General features: G+C 44.6%; 1 protein-coding gene across 2 annotated transcripts; it reads right to left on the reverse strand.

Moving 5' to 3' along the window:
* Positions 1-5,050: 5,050 nt before the first annotated feature.
* Positions 5,051-20,612, reverse strand: gfpt1 (glutamine--fructose-6-phosphate transaminase 1). 2 transcript variants are annotated; one of them, XM_024002205.2, is made up of 19 exons: positions 20,527-20,612; positions 16,199-16,306; positions 15,746-15,853; positions 15,467-15,592; positions 15,248-15,306; positions 14,999-15,133; positions 14,845-14,906; positions 14,648-14,727; positions 14,436-14,550; positions 14,083-14,246; positions 13,108-13,203; positions 12,819-12,916; positions 12,509-12,629; positions 12,058-12,215; positions 8,004-8,118; positions 7,113-7,240; positions 6,439-6,606; positions 5,763-5,924; positions 5,051-5,639 (listed from the first exon to the last, which is right to left on the reverse strand). In XM_024002205.2, the coding sequence occupies exons 1-19, from the start codon at positions 20,531-20,533 to the stop codon at positions 5,595-5,597; spliced, it is 2,055 nt and encodes a 684-aa protein (XP_023857973.1). In that variant the 5' UTR covers positions 20,534-20,612; the 3' UTR covers positions 5,051-5,594. The 2 variants fall into 2 exon arrangements, with proteins under 2 accessions (XP_023857973.1, XP_070303129.1); XM_070447028.1 differs by lacking the exon at positions 20,527-20,612 and adding an exon at positions 19,888-19,977.
* Positions 20,613-20,853: the final 241 nt, after the last annotated feature.

A 20,853-nucleotide genomic window follows, 5' to 3' on the forward strand; every position in this document is an offset into this window, starting at 1 on the left:
ACCAATTGTCATTTAGAATTTATGAAGTAAACGTTGAATCCTTGAAGTAATTTTTTCAAACTGTGTCTTTTTTATGATTTGTTGTTATYCACACATACACTGAGTATACAAAACATGCTCTTTCCATGACATAGACTGACCAGGTGAATCCAAGTGAAAGCTATGCTCCCTTACTGATGTCACTTGTTAAATCCACTTTAATCAGTGTAGATGAAAGGGAGGATACAGATTAAAAAAGTATTCCTAAGCCTTGAGACAATTGAGACATGGATTGTGTATGTGTGCCATTCAGAGTCGTGAATGGGCAGGACAAAATATGTAAGTGCCTTGGAACGGAGTATGGTAGTAGGTGCCAGGTACACCGGTTTGTGTCAAGAACTGCAATGCTGCTGGGCTTTTCACGCTCAACAGTTTCCTGCATGTATCAAGAATGGTCCACCATCCAAWGGACATCCAGCCAACTTGACACAACTGTGGGAAGCATTGGAGTCAACATGMGCCAGCATCCCTGTGAAACGCTTTCAACACCTTGCTGCTCTGAGGGTAAAAGGGGGGGTGCAACTCAATATTAGGAAGGTGTTCCTAATGACATTTAAAGCAGCGAGAGCAATGTCTTGGATTGAAAAACACTGATTTAAAGCAGATTGATACAATTCTTGACCTGTGAAATGTACTATTTCGATGTACTTCATGGTGCTCCTAATGACAAGGTGCAAGCAGGCAATGTCCCATAGTTTAAACACATCACCAGAGACTTGTAAAGAGATTAGTAGACCTCACATTTCATAAAGCCACCCTCTTATCCCCAAATCCCACCCAGCTGGATCATAGGCACGCTCCAAACTCATTCTGGAAGACATCCACATGCCATTATTAGTGGACCTAATTCAGTGCCTCTTTTAAAAATGTTAAATACTAAAAGCATACAAAAGAGAAACATTCAATTTACCAGCTGGTTAGACATCACTGAAGCAATACGTTTTTCAGCCCCTTTCTTTTGAATACCTTGCTCCTAATGTTGTTAAGGATGTTGGAGTCACTGGGTTCACCAACTATGCACCATTTACTAACAGTGCAAAGACTGTACCTCCCTGCCTCAATCATAGAAAAAATTTAATGATTGTGATTCACGGCTAACAGCATCCAGATGTTCATATGTTGAATTATGTCACATCTACAAATGGAGTGAGCTATCTAGGAAAATATTAGACATCATCTAATCTGCAGGAAATGTGGAAAGGCTGTAGGAAAGGCGTGCCAGTATTAATTATACATTACATAATTGTGTTTTGGGCATATAGTGGGAGGGATATAGGGGACATTTGGACGAAATAAAACAATTGTTCACTTGAATCCTCAAACTGAGGAATAAATATATACCAAATATTACTATGTATTAACCAAATAACTCAGAACAAACAACCTATAGACAAAAGGCTTTGGTTGCTTTAAATGGTATATAGAATATTATCCTTTATGTCCCTAGATCACAGAGAAAGGAAATATAATGCTCAGCTGCGTTCATTGACCCCTTCCATAGAGGCCAAACACAATGCAAGAAATGTCTTGGCAGAAGTTGCACACTTTCCACCCCTCATTTCTTCCAAGCCATTATGACATAGTGTTCAAATTCACTGTGTAGTCCTAAGGAGGCCAGCCCTCATCCATCTACAAAGCTCTGTTAACACTGTATCTGGTGGCCCCTCACACTGGATTCAACAGAAGGAAAATAATAACTCAAGAACATTATGACCCAGTAAATCCAGTAGAAAGCCTCTGGTTATTCTTTCTGGGAAGCTAACTGACAGTCAAGTATTCTTCAATTGCGATAAAAGTCAACCGATCACTGCTTTAAGACAAAATGCTCTGTTAAACTCCTTGGTTGAACACACCCAGTCAGTAAACTGATAGGAGTAGGCATCAACAGTAAACACACAACAAAAGCTGTCAATGGACTATACAATAGTCTTCATAATGAGCAGAAGAAATTAGTGCAGATGGACGAAATGAGACAAGGAGAGGAAGCCACTTTAAACTGTTGAGATGCACCCTTGGCAAGGTGTGGCAGCTGCAGCAGCTGTTGATAGTTATTCAAGATCAGAGGTAATTGCACTGTTTGCCACTATATTAGACGCCTTGCCCTTGTTAGTTCATAATGAGGACTGATAAACCCAGAGAACTGAATGCTTAAGGAAAATGATGCTATGACACTGAAATGGTGTGTAAAGGATGTTTACAACGCCTTCTGTCGTCTTTTGACAGTGAACGATCTTAAAGGACTAAAACATATATTTTCAACAATGTTCACTGTGGTTAGAGGATTTAGACTTTTTGGCTCTGTGTATAAGGCTATGGTTGCCTTTGGTGATTGCACAACTCCTGCACTTGAGGCCATTTTAGTACTAAGCCAATGCAATGAAACAATTCTGGAGGCTGCTCTTGTTTTTACCAACTGTTGTGCATGTTTTCTTTCAGCCATACTGAAGTTCAACACAGCCTTTAGGTTGATGCTGTCAGTTGTCATTTCTCATCAGYACATAAATGTGTGTTCAAGTGTCAATGATCGCTGTTATACCTCCYAGGCTATTGGTTCCAAAACTGGCCAAACCGAGAAAGGCTTCAAGACCACCCAATCAATTCTGGCGGCTTGTTCAACTCTTTGTCAGTGCTCCCTGTCAGTTTGCTCAGCCATCTTGGCTTTCAACAGATGCATTGCACCAGGTGTCTCCGCCATGTTGGTTCTACGGGGGTACGTGAGACCAATGTTCTTCACCATCAGGACCCTCACTGGATACTTTGCAGAGGCACTTGCCTTCAGTTGGGACCTGATTCATTGCTTCAAGGAAGTGCTCTTCTCTCAGCAGTTGCGCCTAAAGAAATCACTCCTGTTTCTGTCCGAGGTGGCTCTTTGCATCTTTACCTGACCACTTTGTCTTGGAATGAATATCGTTTTAAGGACTTTTCCTCCAGTAAAGTAACTTGAGTAATGCTTTTCTTTTTAATTCTTTTAACATCTTAAGGAAATGTGCATCCTAGGACTATTGCTTCAACTTCCCTTCAAGTGTTTATTGTATTTTCAATTGCCATATTAACTATTAAAATGTTTRCTTAATTGAATCATTAGTTGAATCATTGTCCAACTGCATATTTGGAAATCTTGGCAAGTTACATTATCTGCCATAATGGCAATTTTATGGATGAGATAGGGAAATTGTTAATCCACGGGCATTATTGTGAATACTTAATCCTACTGTACACTGTCAAAGCCCATTTTAAAAAGACACAAAGTATAGTACTAGACACTATTGCAACAGTCATAATAAAGTGCCCCACAAGTTTCCAACAGATGTTCCAGGGTCTGAGTGTTAGTGCAGTGTCCTTGTCCATACTTTCAGTCTGAACCTGTCAAAGGCCTGCATTTTTACATGAGTTACTAAAGCACTTCCAGTATAAAACATGGTCTTTGAAAGATCCTAGCAATGTAGGCAGATACAAGGGCTCAGTAAATGTAATACAATGAAAACACAGTTGCAAAGACCGGTAAACCTTTACTTGGGGAAATCCCCTTTTCAGGAAAATAATGCTTGATTGCAAGATCTTAAACTGAAAGGTAAAATACAAATAAGCAAAGAACCTGTCTCAAGTTGTCAGTGACCCTTTAGCATTCAAACCAGCATACTGCTATACTCCTTGGCTTATAAAAAGACACATTTTGGAGTCACCAGCTGACATGTTAAGTTATAAAACAGCAGTTACATAGTCAAACACGCTTACTGCATTGCTCTGTGTCTCGTAGGCAGAGCACTTACAAACCCTTATCAACAGCGTCTCTAAAACCACACCTTTGGTTACTCAAAGCAAAATTAACATAGCATGTTTMMTTTTTTTGATTGCATAACCCATATGTTCAAGAGGTGTGTGTACTAAGTTGCTGTATAAAAAACATTCAATAGAAAGGAAAACTATGGTCCCAATATTGCAATCAAATTGGTATGGTGGCAGGGCATGGGTCGACAAAACGTTGGTGCAGATTACGCTCATCTGCAACTCCATTTCTCTTGGAAAAGGAGTTGCGTTATTGTAAAACAGAGACCCAAACTGAGCCCAGGCAACAAGGCCTATTTATTTATTTATTGCTAACAAGAACAGAAGAGTTGAATATTGATAAACTGTCAACAAGTCACAATGCTAGTAACATGCCTACAGAGTAACGAATGTTGATCATTGGTCCACTAGTACTCATTGTCCATCTTGAGGAAATTGATTGGGTAAATGATTAAATTGCACTTAGAATTTTACTGACGCATGATTATGCCAGGACAGTCAAATATTCAGACTACCAACTTGGTTTAGGCAAGAGTTTAACGCTCCTATACGTCTGCCAAACCACAATGAGTGAATCATTGTCAAGTTTCTTTTGTAACTTAGCCAATGATTCAAAACAAATAGGTGCACAATAGTGAACACAAGCAAGTCTGTAGCAAGTTTCATATTGCCCTTAACACCTTCAAAACTTGTGTAGGAGACAAATTCTATTGATTTGTCATCATGGTATTTTGAGTATAATAATGGAGAGTTCTCAATAGTCTCTGGAACAGGTCAGTAGACTAAAGCATTTTTTTATGGAAACTTTCTTCTTAGAAGCACTTCAGATGTAGTCAGGACTATAGCTCAGAAATATTTAAAGCACCCATGCTTTAAATAAATCAGTCTAATAAATCAATTATTTAATGAAAATCACATTCATCAGTTACATCCCTGAGCCTCCACTGGCCCTTGAAATGCTCAGTCTGATCGTGTGGACATTAGGAAACACATTTGAAGATATTTATATATCTGATTGGCTGGTCTAGAGCCCACCCCTTACCCAGCTCAGTCATTGCTCTATTATCAATCAGATCACATTGTGACATGATGTGGGCAAAAAGTTCCAGGGCACCTGTACAAGCTGAAATTCCAGGCATTATTTCCCAAAAAGGGTGTTATCATTTTCACAAAGTGTCATTTCTACCTCAGTGTAATAAAAAGAAAAAAGAAAAAAAGAAGTGACTTAACTGCACTACCCATTTAATAATTTACTCAACACAAAAGAGTAACAGATAAACATTTCAAACGACAGATGTTTCTCTAGCTGCCAAAGAAAACAGATCCCAACAGACCAAATTATTTCACCAATAACACCAAAAGAACCAGTAACTTCAGTAAGATCTACATGTGCAGACTCTTGACAACAAACAGCTGAATTAAATGTYAAACCAGCAGCAAGTATCCAACATTTAAGTTATGAGCACTGTTGTGTATCATCCAAAATAGATACAGCTCAGTCTTTTCTTCAGTTGGATCATTAATTGCCTACAGTCCAGTAACCCATGGCAGCACCCAAATGCCAACATTACTGCCAACCCTTCCCACCACTGACCCCCCCCAAAAATCACATCTATGATATAACAATGTCTTCAGATGTGTGTTTTGAAAGAAGAGACAGATACAGTACATGTTTAGCGTACCAGAGTAACAATTGCATTAAAAAGAGCCATGACACACAAAACAGGAAAGTTTCTGAAATGGGTTTTTGGATCATCAAAGGACACGTTTCACTCTACAGTCACAGACTTGGCCAGGTTCCTTGGGCAATCCACCTGTATTGGGAGAGAAGAGTCAGACGTTTCTACATTTACCAAGAAACAACAACCCTAAGAAATTAGCTCCRCATTATGAATGCCTACAGTAAGAACCCAACTCAGTGACAGTGCAGTACTCACGTCAAAGCCCCTGAGCACAGCCAGGTGGAAGGAGAGCAGCTGCAGGGGGATGACACTCAGGATGCCCTGCAGACAGTCCACACAGTGCGGCACTTTGATGGTGCGGCTCGAGCTCTTGGCGGTCTCGTAGTCATCTTTGTCACAGATCACGATGGGTCGGCCCTGTAAACCAAACAAAAGGCATTATGCTTCCAGCACAACATTGTCATAACCTTTAACCTGGAGTTCAGTGTTGAAATGTGAAACTTTGGTCCTTCCTTGAATAATAGCTTTGTTGACTCATGTCTCAAACCCAAAGCTTAGGTCCACATCTGTGGTAGATTAGTGAGAGTGGTGATGTCATGTAGAAAATAACCTCTCCCTTGCACTTTGTGGTGAATGTGAGGACCATTTGATATTACTGCATTGTGAAAACAAATCTAATGTGTAAAGTATGTGTGCATGAAGCACTTAATATCCATGTCTTTAAGTTGTTATATTTCTTTTTAACCTGGAAGGTAGGTGGTCACTACAACAGCTAGCGGGCATATCACTACCAGAAAACAAAATGTTTATTTAAAGTGAGTTTAACAACCAGATAACGTCATTGGCAATGGTTTACTGTGGTTCCAACATTTCAACAGTTGATGGGGTGGAAAGCTAAATGGTGTTTGAGATTTGGTGCGTCAGTTCTTACCGCGCGGGCCACCACCTGCTGCAGTGCATTCTGACACTTGGTGTAGGTGTGGTCTCTCATGATGATCATGATGACGGGCATGAGTTTGTCGACTAGGGCCAGAGGGCCGTGCTTCAGCTCCCCGGCCAGGATGCCCTCTGAGTGCATGTACGTGATCTCCTTGATTTTCTGGAGAGCGACACACCCAACACCTCATTCAGATAGGAAACCACATTCCCATACACATTCAGGGACACAACCTCAGAAAAACACCATGCCAACACGACATAAGTTGAGTATGTATATCTTATCTTCTTAAATTCTAAAACGGAACAGTAAACTGGCCAGGGAACACGATCAGATCCAGGAGCACAGCACACTGACTCAACACTGTGTGCCTCAGATACTGGAGGATTGGCAATCAACAGAACTTGAAGAATCCCTAAATAGTGTGGAGTGTGGTTGCAATTATGCAGAGAGACATTTCTAAATCAGTCTAATTAGTTCCTGTGATTAAAAACACAATTCCAGCAGGCTAGACTCCATTAGGGCTTGCGTGAGGCTGAGGCAGAACAGTTATTGTGGGCTATTGGAAAGTGAAACAACTCTGGGCCGAGTGGAGATTCCTGTAGAATACAGTTCTGAAGAGACAACGTTAAGTTTCAGGAGGCGGAGATCGAGGTGGGCATGCTGACCAGTGCTCCCTCCAGGCAGGTGGCGTAGTGGTAGCCTCGGCCCATGATGAGAACACTCTTCTGCTGGTATAGCTCTGCTGCAAGCCTCTGGATCTCATCATCCAGACTAAGCACCTCCTTTATCAGATCTGACACACAAAGAGAGGGAGGAAGGAGGAGCAGCAGGTAAACACACATAGCGAGATAGCGAGACAGGTACAAAGAGGGGGAAAAAAAGAAGAGTAATCTTAGTCTAAGGTTATGAAATGAGAAACCCCTACAAAATATTCCTCTTCAATTTGCAGTACATTTGGGAGAACATGTCAGAAAATCAATTTCATCAAACTCCTGGATGAAAGACAATACAGTAACACCCATCCTATGACAGTCCAGCAGGCCAATGTTAACAGGTCCTGGAGACTGGGGTCAATGGGGGCTTGGGTCAGGGAGACCATTTAACATAAGGCTTTGGGTCCAGAGGAGTGTGCCAGGGCAAAGAGCCAGGACTAAGAGCCAGGACTAAGAGCCAGGACTAAGAGCCAGGACTAAGAGCCAGGACTAAGAGCCAGCTGCTGAAGCCTCCTCCCTCCCCACTGTACACTCTCGTTCCCTCTCTGAGGATACCGCCACAGCAGAGTCATTGCATTAGCTCTCTGACAATGCATATTGTTCAAACAAAAACAGCCCAGTTGGAGCAAGATGACAGACCGAGGAGGCCCACTACAGGCCTCCGCTTTCCCATCCCTCGCTCTGGCTGCGCTGACTGTGACCATTACTTACTGCGGTCTACACTACAGTAGGTCAGTGTGTCGAATAATCTGCACATCCCTTTGAGCATCACCTACACAAAGGTTTATGGTCATTAACAGCACAGTGCAATGTCTTGGTAGATGTGTGTAGGGTCTGGTCTACCTGGCAGAACTCTCAGGCCCTGGATGATCTCACGTCGCCGTGGCTGCATGGAGATCCTGTCGTCGCACATCAACAGCGCAAACATGATCAGAGCCACAAACTGACTGGTGTAGGCCTGCAAAACAGACACAGCCAGACATAATGCATGCTTAATGCTTCAGCAAGAAGCAGACTGTGTTCTGTACTGAGGTCCCAGGTGTCTCCTAGATGCCTGCATATTTAGTTAATATTGCCTGCTAACGTGAATTTCTTTTAACTAGGGAAATTGTGTCACTTCTCTTGCGTTCTGTGCAACAGAGTCAGGGTATATGCAGCAGTTTGGGCCGCCTGGCTCGTTGAGAACTGCGTGAAGACTATTTCTTCCTAGCAAAGACAGCCAACTTCGCCAAGCGGGGGATGATTTAACAAAAGCGCATTTGCGAAAAAAGCACAATCATTGCACMAATGTACCTAACTATAAACATCAATGCCATTCTTAAAATCAATACACAAGTATATATTTTTTTACCTGCATATTTAGTAAAAAGAAATCCAGGTTAGCAGGCAATATTAAACTAGGGAAATTGTGTCACTTCTTTTGCGTTCATTGCACGCAGAGTCAGGGTGGGTATATGCAACAGTTTGGGCCGCCTGGCTCGTTGCGAACTAATTTGCCAGAATTTTACGTAATTATGACATAAAATTGAAGGTTGTGCAATGTAACAGGAATATTTAGACTTATGGATGCCACCGGTTAGATAAAATACAGAACGGTTCCGTATGTCACTGAAAGAATAAACGTTTCGTTTTTCGAAATGAGTTTCTGGATTTTACCATATTAATGACTTAAGGCTCGTATTTCTGTGTGATATTATTAGAGGTCGACCGATTAATCGGAATGGCCGATTAATTAGGGCCGATTTCAAGTACATATAACAAATCGGAAATCGGTATTTTTGGACACCGATTTGGCCGATTTTTTTATTTGTATATATTAATTTTTTTACACCTTTATTTAACTAGGCAAGTCAGTTAAGAACACCTTATTTTCAATGACGGCCTAGGAACGGTGGGTTAACTYCCTTGTTCAGGGGCAGAACGACAGATTTTTACCTTGTCAGCTCGAGGATTCAATCTTGCAACCTTACAGTTAACTAGTCCAACGCTCTAACCACCTGCCTCTCATTGCACTCCATGAGGAGACTACCTGTTACGCGAATGCAGTAAGAAGCCAAGGTAAGTTGCTAGCTAGCATTAAACTTATCTTATAAAAAACAATCATAATCACTAGTTAACTACACATGGTTGATGATATTACTAGTTTATCTAGCGTGCCCTGCGTTGCATATAATCGACGCGGTGCGCATTCGCGGAAAAAGGACTGTTGCACCTACGTGTACCCAACCATAAACATCAATGCCTTTCTTAAAATCAATACACAGAAGTATACATTTTTAAACCTGCATATTTAGCTAAAAGAAATCCAGGTTAGCAGGCAATATTAACCAGGTGAAATTGTGTCACTTCTCTTGCGTTCATTGCACGCAGTCAGGATATATGCGATAATAATAAACGCTTTGTTTTCAAATTGATAGTTTCCGGATTCGACCATATTAATGACCAAAGGCTCGTATTTCTGTGTGTTATTATGTTATAATTAAGTCTATGATTTGATAGAGCAGTATGACTGAGSGATGGTAGGTAGCAGCACGCTCGTAAGCATTTATTCAAACAGTACTTTCGTGCGTTTTCCCAGCAGCTCTTCACTGCGCTTCAAGCACTGCGCTGTTTATGACTTCAAGCCTATCAACTCCCGAGATTAGGCTGTGTAACCGATGTGAAATGGCTAGCTAGTTAGCGGGGTGCACGCTAATAGCGTTTCAAATGTCACTCGCTCTGAGACTTGGAGTAGTTGTTCCCCTTGCTCTGCATGGGTAGCGCTGCTTCGAGGGTGGCTGTTGTCGATGTGTTCCTTGTTCGAGCCCAGGTAGGAGCGAGGAGAGGGACGGAAGCTATACTGTTACACTGGCAATACTAAAGTGCCTATAAGTACATCCAATAGTCAAAGGTCTATGGAATACAAATGGTATAGAGAGAAATAGTCCTATAATTCCTATAATAACTACAACCTAAAACCTCTTACCTTGGAATATTGAAGACTCATGTTAAAAGGAACCACCAGCTTTCATATGTTCTGAGAAAGGAACTTAAACGTTAGCTTTTTTACATGGCACATATTGCACTTTTACTTTCTTCTCCAACACTTTGTATTTGCATTATTTAAACCAAATTGAACATGTTTCATTATTTATTAGAGGCTAAATTGATTTTATTGATGTATTATATTAAGTTAAAATAAGTGTTCATTCAGTATTGTTGTAATTTTCATTATTACAAATAAAAATACATTTTTAAAAACGACCGATTAAATCGGTATCGGCTTTTTTGGTCCTCCAATAAATCGGTATCGGCGTTGAAAAATCATATCGGTCGACCTCTAGTTTCTGTACAGCACTTTGTGACATCAGCTGAAAGAAGGGCTGTATAAATAAATTTTATTGATCTAAAGCCAAAGGCATGGTTGTAAAACCTTCACACAGCTATTTTCCTTGACAGCACTGGAACCACAGTCCCTCACAACTGACAGTCCTAGCCATCCACTCAGATTTGTGGCAGTGCATTTAATCCGGTTAAAACCCCCATCACTTCATCCAGAATGTGAAAAGAGGACAGGCTCACGCTAGCCTGTCAAAACACACTGATGCAACCATGTCCCCGAGAGGCCTCAAATGTGCCACACATCCTCCTCAGGCAATACGGCATGATGAGCAGTTACATTTCTTTTAATGTAAGGGTACAAGCATGCTCCAGGCTCTATTCAGACAAAGACCACAGATGACTCTCATTTGCTTACATTCCCTCCCTCAATATCTATTGTTTGGCTAAGGGGGAGAAGCGTATTCAAGAAGGGGTGCCGTCTCAACTCCAGCTTCATTCTCCCTGACCTTGTTTAGCAGACATAGTTGTGGAGAGCCCCAATTCTGAGAACAAGACAGACACCAGAGTCATCCAGTTTAATGTCCCCCAGAAGGTTAATCTGAAAAATATTATGAAACTATACAAAACGGAGTCAGCAGGAGCGTGTATTGAGCAGAGGTTAAATACATAATGTCCTCTGATGTGCTGTGCGTGGGCCTGGACCAGACAAGCAGTAAAGGACAGCGTCTTTGAGGCGTGCTCGCCAGGCTTTCTGCGCTGTGCTGGGTGGGGCCTTGGAGCTGCCGGAGGGTCCCTCAGCCAAGCCCGAGAGCCAGAGCAGGGAGGGACCGGACTCTTTTTCTACTACCCGCCCTCAGCTGCTGAGTGGAACTCACTCCAGTCATCTGCAACCCCACTCTGGCAATCTGTAGGATCAGTGCTCATAGTAGAGGGAAACCATGGATCCTTACTTTTTATAAGAGTAAAGATGAGAATATCAGGCACTGTGGGTTCTGTGTAGAGCAGTGGAATATAGCAGTTTAATTAAATAACCTCTTACAAAAGGATCCAGACACTAATTTCAGATGAAGTTCTCTAATTTCAAGGGAAAGAGGGGTTAACCACATGTATAGAACATTGCKATTAGCACCCAAGTGCTTCAGGGTTTGCCTTAACTATACAGATACCATCAGCGCAGCATATTGGCATAAACCTCATGTCCTTGCAATAATAAGTATACACGGGTGATTATATAGACCAAGCCAAAGCGAAACTGCCTCTGGACTTCGTAACACCGCTTCGCCTAATTAGGAAGGAGACCATTCCATTCATCTCCAACAACCCTACTGCAGTCTGACCAACTAAAACACTCTGGAGAGGGATATGAGGAATTCCCCCGCCCTAATAGGCTATCCTGAAGGGATTTTTTCCCCCACCACAGAAGTAAAAGAAGTTGAGATAGCGGAGTATGGTGAATGGAAGGTCTCCTGTTCCAACAGCTGAGTGTCTACAGGACAGTACACTACGTGAGTCAGTATGGGAAAGGAATCAGTCAGGAGAAGTGCTACACAGAGCAGCAGTGAGCCGGTCCCCTCACCTTGGTGCTGGCCACTCCTATCTCTGGCCCAGCGTTGATGTGCACCCCACAGTCTGTCTCTCTGGAGATGGAGCTGCCCACTGTGTTGGTGACGCCCACCGTCAGGGCTCCTCTCTCCTTACAGTAGCGCAGGGCCATCAGGCTGTCTGCTGTCTCGCCTGCACACAAAAGGTAGCAATGCAAATCAGCACTCAGGATAGATACTGGAACAGGTTGGACTACGTGTATATACCGAATACAATATCAGATTCTATAGACCGCAATAACAGATATCATCAGGTCTTTACATTCAGCATCAATACATGAAAAGTGAAAGAAATTGCTTTGTGTGCATTATCATTGGGCTGAGCATGTACTTGTACGAGACGTTGCTGAAGCTGTATTGTGTGGGGAAATGAGTACAGACAAAGAGGCAATGTTCAGGTTCTTGAGGAGACAGCGATCCTCCCACCTGATTGGCTGATGAAGAAGCAGACGTCGTCACGGAACACTGGTGTGTTTCTATCCAGGAAGTCGCTGGCCAGCTCCACCATAACAGGCAGCTCAGTCAACTCCTCCAGTACCTGGCGAGTCTGTGGGGAAAGATCAGCACTGGATCACATATGACATCCACACTGAAAAACATGTTTCCATGTACAAACCAGAGTAAGAACTTARTTGTGTCCTTGTTTTTCCTATCTTGGAGCCTTAGGCTCTAGTTGACTCCATTTTATGCTGGTGATATCATTCCTGCTTTATAGAAAAGGTCATCAGTTACTCACCGCCACCCCAGCATGGTAGCTGGTGCCACAGGCGATGAGGATGAGCCGTCGACACCTCTGGATCTCTTTAATGTGATCCTTCAGTCCACCCAGGGTTACTAAGGATACAAACAATCAAAATACAGTAATCATGTCCCTTTTCTTGGTATGTATTCAGATAGATATTGATCCTGAGGATACCACCTTGATGGGTATAATGACAGACATGAGAGGGGCATAGTATGTATTGTGTAGTAACTTGAGTGTTTTGTGACTTGACTTGTGTATTACACTGGAAAGGTKATCTCACCTGTGTTGTCATTGAAGTTGACCCTTCCTCTCATGGTGTTGACCACAGACTCTGGRTGTTCAAAGATCTCCTTCTGCATAAAGGAGCTGTAGTTCCCTGAAAAATGTTCCAAAAAACATTCGAGCAGAGTCCTCAACAACAGCACTTAAAGCCTGCTGGCTTTGCATTTTTATAAAGTGTTAGGCATTTTGTAAAGGTTACTGTTGACGCATAATTACTACTAAAAGGAAGCCAGTCTGGAAAACATGTTGTTTAGTGCTCTAATTCAGCCTTTTATTGCTGTTGGGAGGTAAATAACACAGGAGATAAATGATGACTGGAATGATCTTGCTCTTTAATACAGACATTTATCAGGCATGTCTTGACTAAATAAAATAAGCAAGAGCCTACAGGGAGATTGTTGTTTCCTCGCACGGCCCTTTGTGACAATGAAATACGAGAGGGTTTTGCAGCCCGCCTCTGCCGAGACAGAAATTTAGGTCATATGAATTAGATTTATTTCAGCAGCACTCCTGGAATGGAGGCTGAGGAGAGAGCGATAGGGGCAGAGGCTTTAATGATAGGACCACAAAGGCTTGTCTCCTAAAACTGACTGGTAGTCTATTAGCACCCTCTGCTGGAGACATGGGGAGCAGCAAGCGCAATATAAAGTCCTGCTAATGACCCAGGTACAGTACTCTACATTGGTGATTGACGTGATCTCGATGCCCACTCCAGCTAGCTAACATTATCAGTTTACAGAGTCACGTTTAACAAGAAAAATCATTATTTACTAATCCGTTTTTTAAGAATTAATCATTCCTGATGCATTATGCCAGCCCTAGTAAATATGACCCTTGTATAGTGAAATTATTCTGACTGTATTGACAATGATAATCAGCAATTCCAGCCATTCTTGGGTTCTCAAAGTTCTAGTAGCACCATCAACATCTTTACAGAGGGTTGACCCATGACAGTGCTGTACCCTCCCCTCACCCTTCATGATCTGCTGCAACTCCATCTGCAGGGTCTGGATGGCACGGGCAGGGTGGTCTCCGGCTGTACGCTTGATGCGGTGGATGGTGAGCCGTCCGGCCGTCACTGCTGCCACGTCATCATCCTCCAGGAAGATCACACGGTTGGTGTGCTCAATCACGGCGCTGCCAGAACAACAGAGCAACAGTGAATCCAAGTTAATGATGTTGTTAATTCCCACTTTCCTAGGAGAAAACATTCACCAAACAATTGTCTAGACTGATTCTAAAAGTACAGTTAATCCAAAAAATACACTTAACGTTGCATGAGTGGGATATGAGTAATATAGAGAATAACAAGGTGAGGAGTCTGACCTGGCATCAGAGGCAAAGTAGTACTCCACAGATTTCTTTTCCTCAGCGAAGAGCGTGTGGCAGGTGTCCTGCTCCATCCTGGGCAGGGTGGGGCAGCCCTTCTTGTCCTTACCAGCTGGGGAGATACAGTAGTGTACTAGACATAAAACAGCTCCCGGCTGCTCATATTCCATTCTGACTCACTGATGGAGAGCAGTTACATAATAACTTACATGATCGGTACAGGATAGGAATGTGATCTGTGGACAGCTTGTGGTCACTTTTCACCCCAATAAGCAGAGGACCTCCCCTCCTATTTACATACAAACATAAACAATTACAATGATTACATACAATTAAAAGATGCATGTTTAATGGATATTATTCCTTTACAACTCAAGGACTATGTAGAAATGCAGTAGCAGTGTACCGGGTGCCTACAGCCTCTCCTGGGTAATGGACACTCTTGAAGACCAGGACAAACGCTCCTTCCTAGGAGACCAGATAAAACCATGTTAATCACAAGACAGGTCAGAGGGCCTTGTTTCTGGACAGTTCTGCTCTGTAGATGAACAGGCTCCTACCAGCTGCTGGGTCACTCTCTCCACCAGAGTAGCAAAGCTGAGGTCTTCACTCTCACGGTTGTCATACATGTACTTTACCAGCTTGGCAATGGTCTCTGTGTCCGTCTCAGACTCAAACTCATAACCCTTGCTCTCCTGTGGAATGGGAGAGAGTCAGTCATGGAAGTCTGACAACTCTTGCTGATAGCCTTAGCTAATGAAAGAAACCGACTGCCTTGGGAAAAAAATTGAATATGTTGCTTTGCTCACCAGGAATTTCTGCAGGTCTTTGTAGTTTGTGATAATTCCATTATGAATGACAATGAACTCTAAAAAAATAAGATACACATATACTTTAATAATAAATGTTCCTCGTTACTCTCTATATAGTCAGTCAACGTGAGACTTCTACATCTAGCAGAATGTGATGCCTATACAGGAAAGAGGCCCTAATAGTCCTACAAGTTTAAGAAATGTCTATGTACTGACCGTTGCTCTTGTCAGACCTTTGTGGGTGGCTGTTGACAGGGCTGGGGGCACCATGGGTAGCCCAGCGAGTGTGGGCGATGCCAAGGTGGACATCAAACTCCACATCCATGTCCATGTCCTGCTGCTCTGTTGAAATGCAAGCCTCATAAATCAACTGACATGTGCCCAACATAAAGTAGGTTTGAGTCATTGGTATTGTAGGCATTATATTTATTTCTGTACAATCCACTTATCTACTCAGTAAACATCCTTACTGCTGACAACGGGTGTAAGTCTTACTTGTGAGCTCATCGTCAAGAGCCTTCACTTTTCCGGACTGCTTGATCAGCTGAATAGACCGGGCATTGGCCTCCCATTCCTTCCCGTTCCCTCCATCAATTCCAACACCTGGTAAAAAGAGTCTTATTGCTACAGAGTACACAAATATGCCTCTGTTGTGTGATTTTGTAGCGGTTATCTTACACATGCTACAGTTTGATAGCAGACAGAGCATCAATGTAAGKGTGACTAGATTGACACACCTGCTCAAGGCAAGGGCATACAGTGAGGCCAATGGACAATCATTGTTTTTAATGTTAGGAGAGAGAACAAAAACATGACTCCTGTAGATAAGCAGAATAGCCGACGCCTGCCGACAGGCTTACAGTGAGAGGGAAAGGAAGCTAATAAACATGCAGACAGACCGACGCAGACAGTGTGTTGAGACAAGCCGTCTCATCTCCCTCAGCTCACCGGCAGAGTCATAGCCACGGTACTCCAGACGAAGCAGGCCTTTGAGGAGGATCTCCAGGATCTCCCGGCGAGTCCGTGGCACATGGTAGTTCAGATAGGCAAAGATTCCTGACAGAAGGAACAGGGAGACATATTTCAACTAGGAAGTCAAACAATGATATACAACAAAGGAATTTCATTACAACTCTTTTAAGGGATTAAGTGAACAAATCCTCATAGTGGGTATTACCGTTTACTTTTGGTGGTCTGTGATTAGGTCAATAGAGACCAAATAAAGCATGTATGCTTTCTGTTCATATATGCCGATTGTGTCAGAAACACTGAAGGTTCCATTGGCCAGCTAGACTAGCTGATGTAATCTGCAGGCAGTTCAATTATTGGCTCACTACAATTCACAGCAAGAACTACACTAAGGATTTCTACACGTGAAAAGTTTCAAACGTTAACACAAGTAAAACATTTAAAAATGCTCTGGTGCCATTTATCATCATATAGGAATTGGAAACAATGGTTGTGTGTGCAACTACACAGTAGTTCACACACCCATCTGTTCCTGAGGGCACAGCCTGCCCTGGATGTTATCTGCAGTTTTTACATGAGAGGGAAGTCACCTTGAGAAATGGACAGTGGGAGACTCAGTGGAACAGGGTGTTCTAGTGTTGGGGCAATATGCTGACAGAAGGATCAGGTGCTCTAGGCTATGCTTTTGTGCAGTTCAGAACTCGTCTGAGAAGATTTTTTACAGACATGCCTGGCTGAACAGAGGTTGGCCTACATACCATCACCACCTGGTATGGCAACTGCTCGGCCTCCAACCGCAAGCTCTAAGGGTAGCTGGTGGGACAGCCCAGTACATCACTGGGGCAAGCTTCCTGCCATCCAGGATCTCTAATACCAGGCGGTGTCAGAGGAAGGCCCTAAAAACTGCCCAAGACTCCAGCCACCCTAGTCATAGACTGTTCTCTCTGCTACCACACGGCAAGCGGTACCGGAGCGCCAAGTCTAGTTCCAAAAGGCTTCTACCCCCAAGCCATAAGACTCCTGAACAGCTAACCAAATGGATACCCGGACTATTGCATTCCCCCCCCCCCCCAGTTTTACACTGCTGCTACTCTCGGTTTATATCTAAGCATAGTCACTTTACACTCTACCTACATATTCCACTCAACTAACCTGTGCCCCTGCACAAACGACTCTGTACCGGTACCCCCTGTATATAGGATTTTATTGTTGCTCTTTAAAATTGTGTTATTTTGCCACTTTTTACATTTCAGCTTATTTAGTAAATACTTTCTTCAGACTTTTTCTTAACTGCATTGTTGGTTAAGGCTTGTAAGTAAGCATTTCTCTGTAAGGTCTACCAACACCTGTTGTATTCCCGCGCATGTGACCAATACAATTTGATAAGCCTATTCGTGCCCAATTTCTGTGCCCTGCCCCATTTTCTTCATGAAAACCATCAATCACCCACATAAGCTCACAAATAGAACAATGGCATAAGGTTTCAACAAACAAGTCAAAATAAACAAACCTAAATGATGAAGGCCAAGAGACAATAGCTATTCTTAGGATAACACAATAATCAATGACACATTCCCAATTAGAGGAGGAGCGGTGATAAAGGGGCGGTGATAAAATAGTGACTATGTAGAGCACTGCAAAGGAAGCAGTGCAACAGAGCATCATTGAGAGCAGACTGGCACATGGGGAAATCGAGGAGGGTAGCGGGGGGAGGTCGGGAGGGGGGTAGGAGCGGGGGGGAGGGTCGAGGAGGTAGCGGGGGGAGGTCGAGGAAGGTAGCGGGGGGAGGTGAGAAGGTTACGGGGGTGCGGAGGAGGTCGAGGTCGAGGAAGGTAGCGGGGGGGCTAGGACTCGAGGAAGGTAGCGGGGAGGTCGAGGAAGGAGCGGGGAGAGGTCAGAAGGTAGCGGGGGAGGTCGATGGAAGGTAGCGGGGGAGATCGAGGAAGGTGGCGGGGGGGAGGTCAGAGAAGATGGTCGGGGGGGAGGTCGAGGAAGGCAGCGGGGGGGAGATCGGAGAAGGTAGCGGGGGGCGTCGGAAAGGTAGCGGGGGGAGGTCGGGAAGTGCGGGGGGGTGAGGTCGAGGAAGGTAGCGGGGGGGAGGCGATGGAAGGTAGCGCTGGAGGGTGCGGAGGTTGAGCGGAGCGGTACGAGGAAGGTAGCGGGGGGGAGGTCGAGGAAGTAGCGGGGGGAGGTCGAGGAAGGTAGCGGGGGGAGAGTCGAGGAAGGTAGCCGGGGGGGTGAGAATCGGGAAGGTAGCGGGGGTGGGTGGAGGTCGGGGGGAGGATGAGGAAGGTAAGGGGGGGTGGGAAGGGATAAAGCGGGGGGAGGTCGAGGAAGGTAGCGGGGGGAGATCGAGGAAGGTAGCGGGGGAGGTCGAGGAGGTAGCGGGGGGGAGGTCGAAGAAGAAGCGGGGGGGAGATCGAGGACGGTAGCGGGGGAGATCGAGAAGGTAGCGGGGGGGAGATCGAGGAAGGTTAACGGGGGGAGGTCGAGGAAGGTAGCGGGGGGGAGTCGAGGGAAAGTAGCGGGGGGGCGATCGAGGAAAGTAGGCGGGGGCAGTGCGAGGACAGGTTAGCGGGGGCAGAATCGAGGAAGGTAGCGGGGGGCAGATCGAGAAGGTCAGCGGGGGGGAGATCGAGGAAGGTGGCGGGGAGATCGAGGAAGTGGCGGGGGGAGATCGAGGGAGGTAGCGGGGGAGATCGAGGAAGGTATGCGGGGGGGGAGATCGAGGAAGGTGGCGGGGGAGATCGAGGAAGGTGGCGGGGGGGAGATCGAGGAAGGTGGGGGGGGAGATCGAGGAAGGTGGCCGGGGGAGATGCGAGGAAGGTGGCGGGGGGAGATCGAGGAAGGTGGGCGGGGGGGAGATCGAGGAGGTGGCGGGGGGGAGATCGGGAAGGTGGCGGGGGGGAGATGAGGAAGGTAGCGGGGGGGCGATCGAGAACGGTAGGCGGGGGGGGGAGATCAGGAAGGTAGCGGGGGGGGGGAGATCGAGGAAGGTGCGGGGGGGGAATCGAGGAGGTAGCGGGGGGGGAGTCGAAGGAAGGTAGCGGGGGGGAGTTCGAGGAAGGTAGCGGTGGGGGGGGAGTCGAGAAAGGTAGCGGGGGGGAGTCGGGAAGGTAGCGGGGGGAGGTCGAGGAAGGTAGCGGGGGGGAGATCGGGAAGGTACGCGGGGGGGGGGAATCGAGGAGTAGCGGGGGGGGGGGCGGGAGTCGAGGAAGGTAGCGGGGGGGAGATCGAGGAAGGTAGCGGGGGGGGGGGGGGGGGAGGGAAGATCGAGGAAGGTAGCGGGGGGGGGGGGAGATAAAGCGGGGGCTCTCATAAAAATCTCAGTTGCATGACAGCATTACCACCATTATATCCTTAGGAATTAGCCTGCAGCAGTTCAGTATGAGGAGCATTTATTTCGGTAATTTTTCTGACTGAGACGACAGTGTCTGATTGTCTCTTCTACTAATGGATTTCATAGTGCTAAGTTCCCACCACCCTTAAAAAGCTTATCATCCACACTATTTATACTGGTTCTGGCTGGCTATTCAAAACAGAGCTGGGAGGCTTCAGGAACTAGTTGTGGAGTCAGCAGATGAGAGATGATGAGGGGAGAACTAATCCATCACTTTCTAATATTCAGACAGACAGGTTAAAAAAGTAAACATTTTAAATCCCCCTACCTCATTCGAATCAATGTGGCATAATCACTGTCTATCATCATCAGTAGTGGTCTATATTCTAGCAAGGAATGAAACTTTGCGCAGTGCGTGCGTTCTGTCAGTCCTGTAGCAAGCTAGTATGTAACCTGATGAAAAGAAGGGTAGTTAGCCAATGGTCGCTAATGAATCCAAATATATAGTATAACGTGACATACGGTAACATCAATGACAGGAATAAAGGAGCGATAAACTGTCAATCAAGTAGCTAGCAATGGCTAGCTGGCTAGTTAACGTTAGCTAGTTACGCTAAATTAGCTAGGTACTTATTGGAAATGGGTGTGTAGCACACGGTTTATACACATCAAATCGCTTAGTCGCCCTCATGACAATTTCTCTGATAACATTGTTAGCTATAAAATATCTGATCCAGCCAATCTACAAGTTCACTTAAAAGATATGAACTCAATAATTCGATGTTAGTAATTTGTGTTGTCTGGCAAACAAACTAAGCTCTCTTTCTTTAGATGGAAGCTCAGCTGTCTGACTGAAAACATTGACATCTCCCCAAAACCAGTTCTGTGTTAATCTCACAATTTGCATGTGTAAACTATTGCGAATGTGCACCTATTTAATGTATTATATCTAGCTAACGTTACTTACCACACATGTCAGCTCTTCTCTTGCAAACTAGCTCGTTTACACCAGGCTTAGCTCAGTTCCTCATCTGATGAGTCAGATGGTCCCGCCCCCTTTACATTCCATTGAATGGGATTCAAGTAGCCTAAGCAGGCTTCCCTTATTGGTGCAACGGCTGTCAATCCCGAATTTTACCGCCGACGCACTCACCCTGACGTAGCAGCAGGATGGAGATAGGATATCCGTGGGCMCAAGTGAGGAGATGGAAAGTATACCTTCCTAAAATCTCGCCAGAAGGAACAGATTGATGGTTTCAGCCATGGTATTCTCATTTTCCTTATATTGTTTACC

The sequence above is a fragment of the Salvelinus sp. IW2-2015 genome, linkage group LG15 (genome assembly GCF_002910315.2).
Source record: "Salvelinus sp. IW2-2015 linkage group LG15, ASM291031v2, whole genome shotgun sequence".
NCBI classification, from domain to species: domain Eukaryota; kingdom Metazoa; phylum Chordata; class Actinopteri; order Salmoniformes; family Salmonidae; genus Salvelinus; species Salvelinus sp. IW2-2015.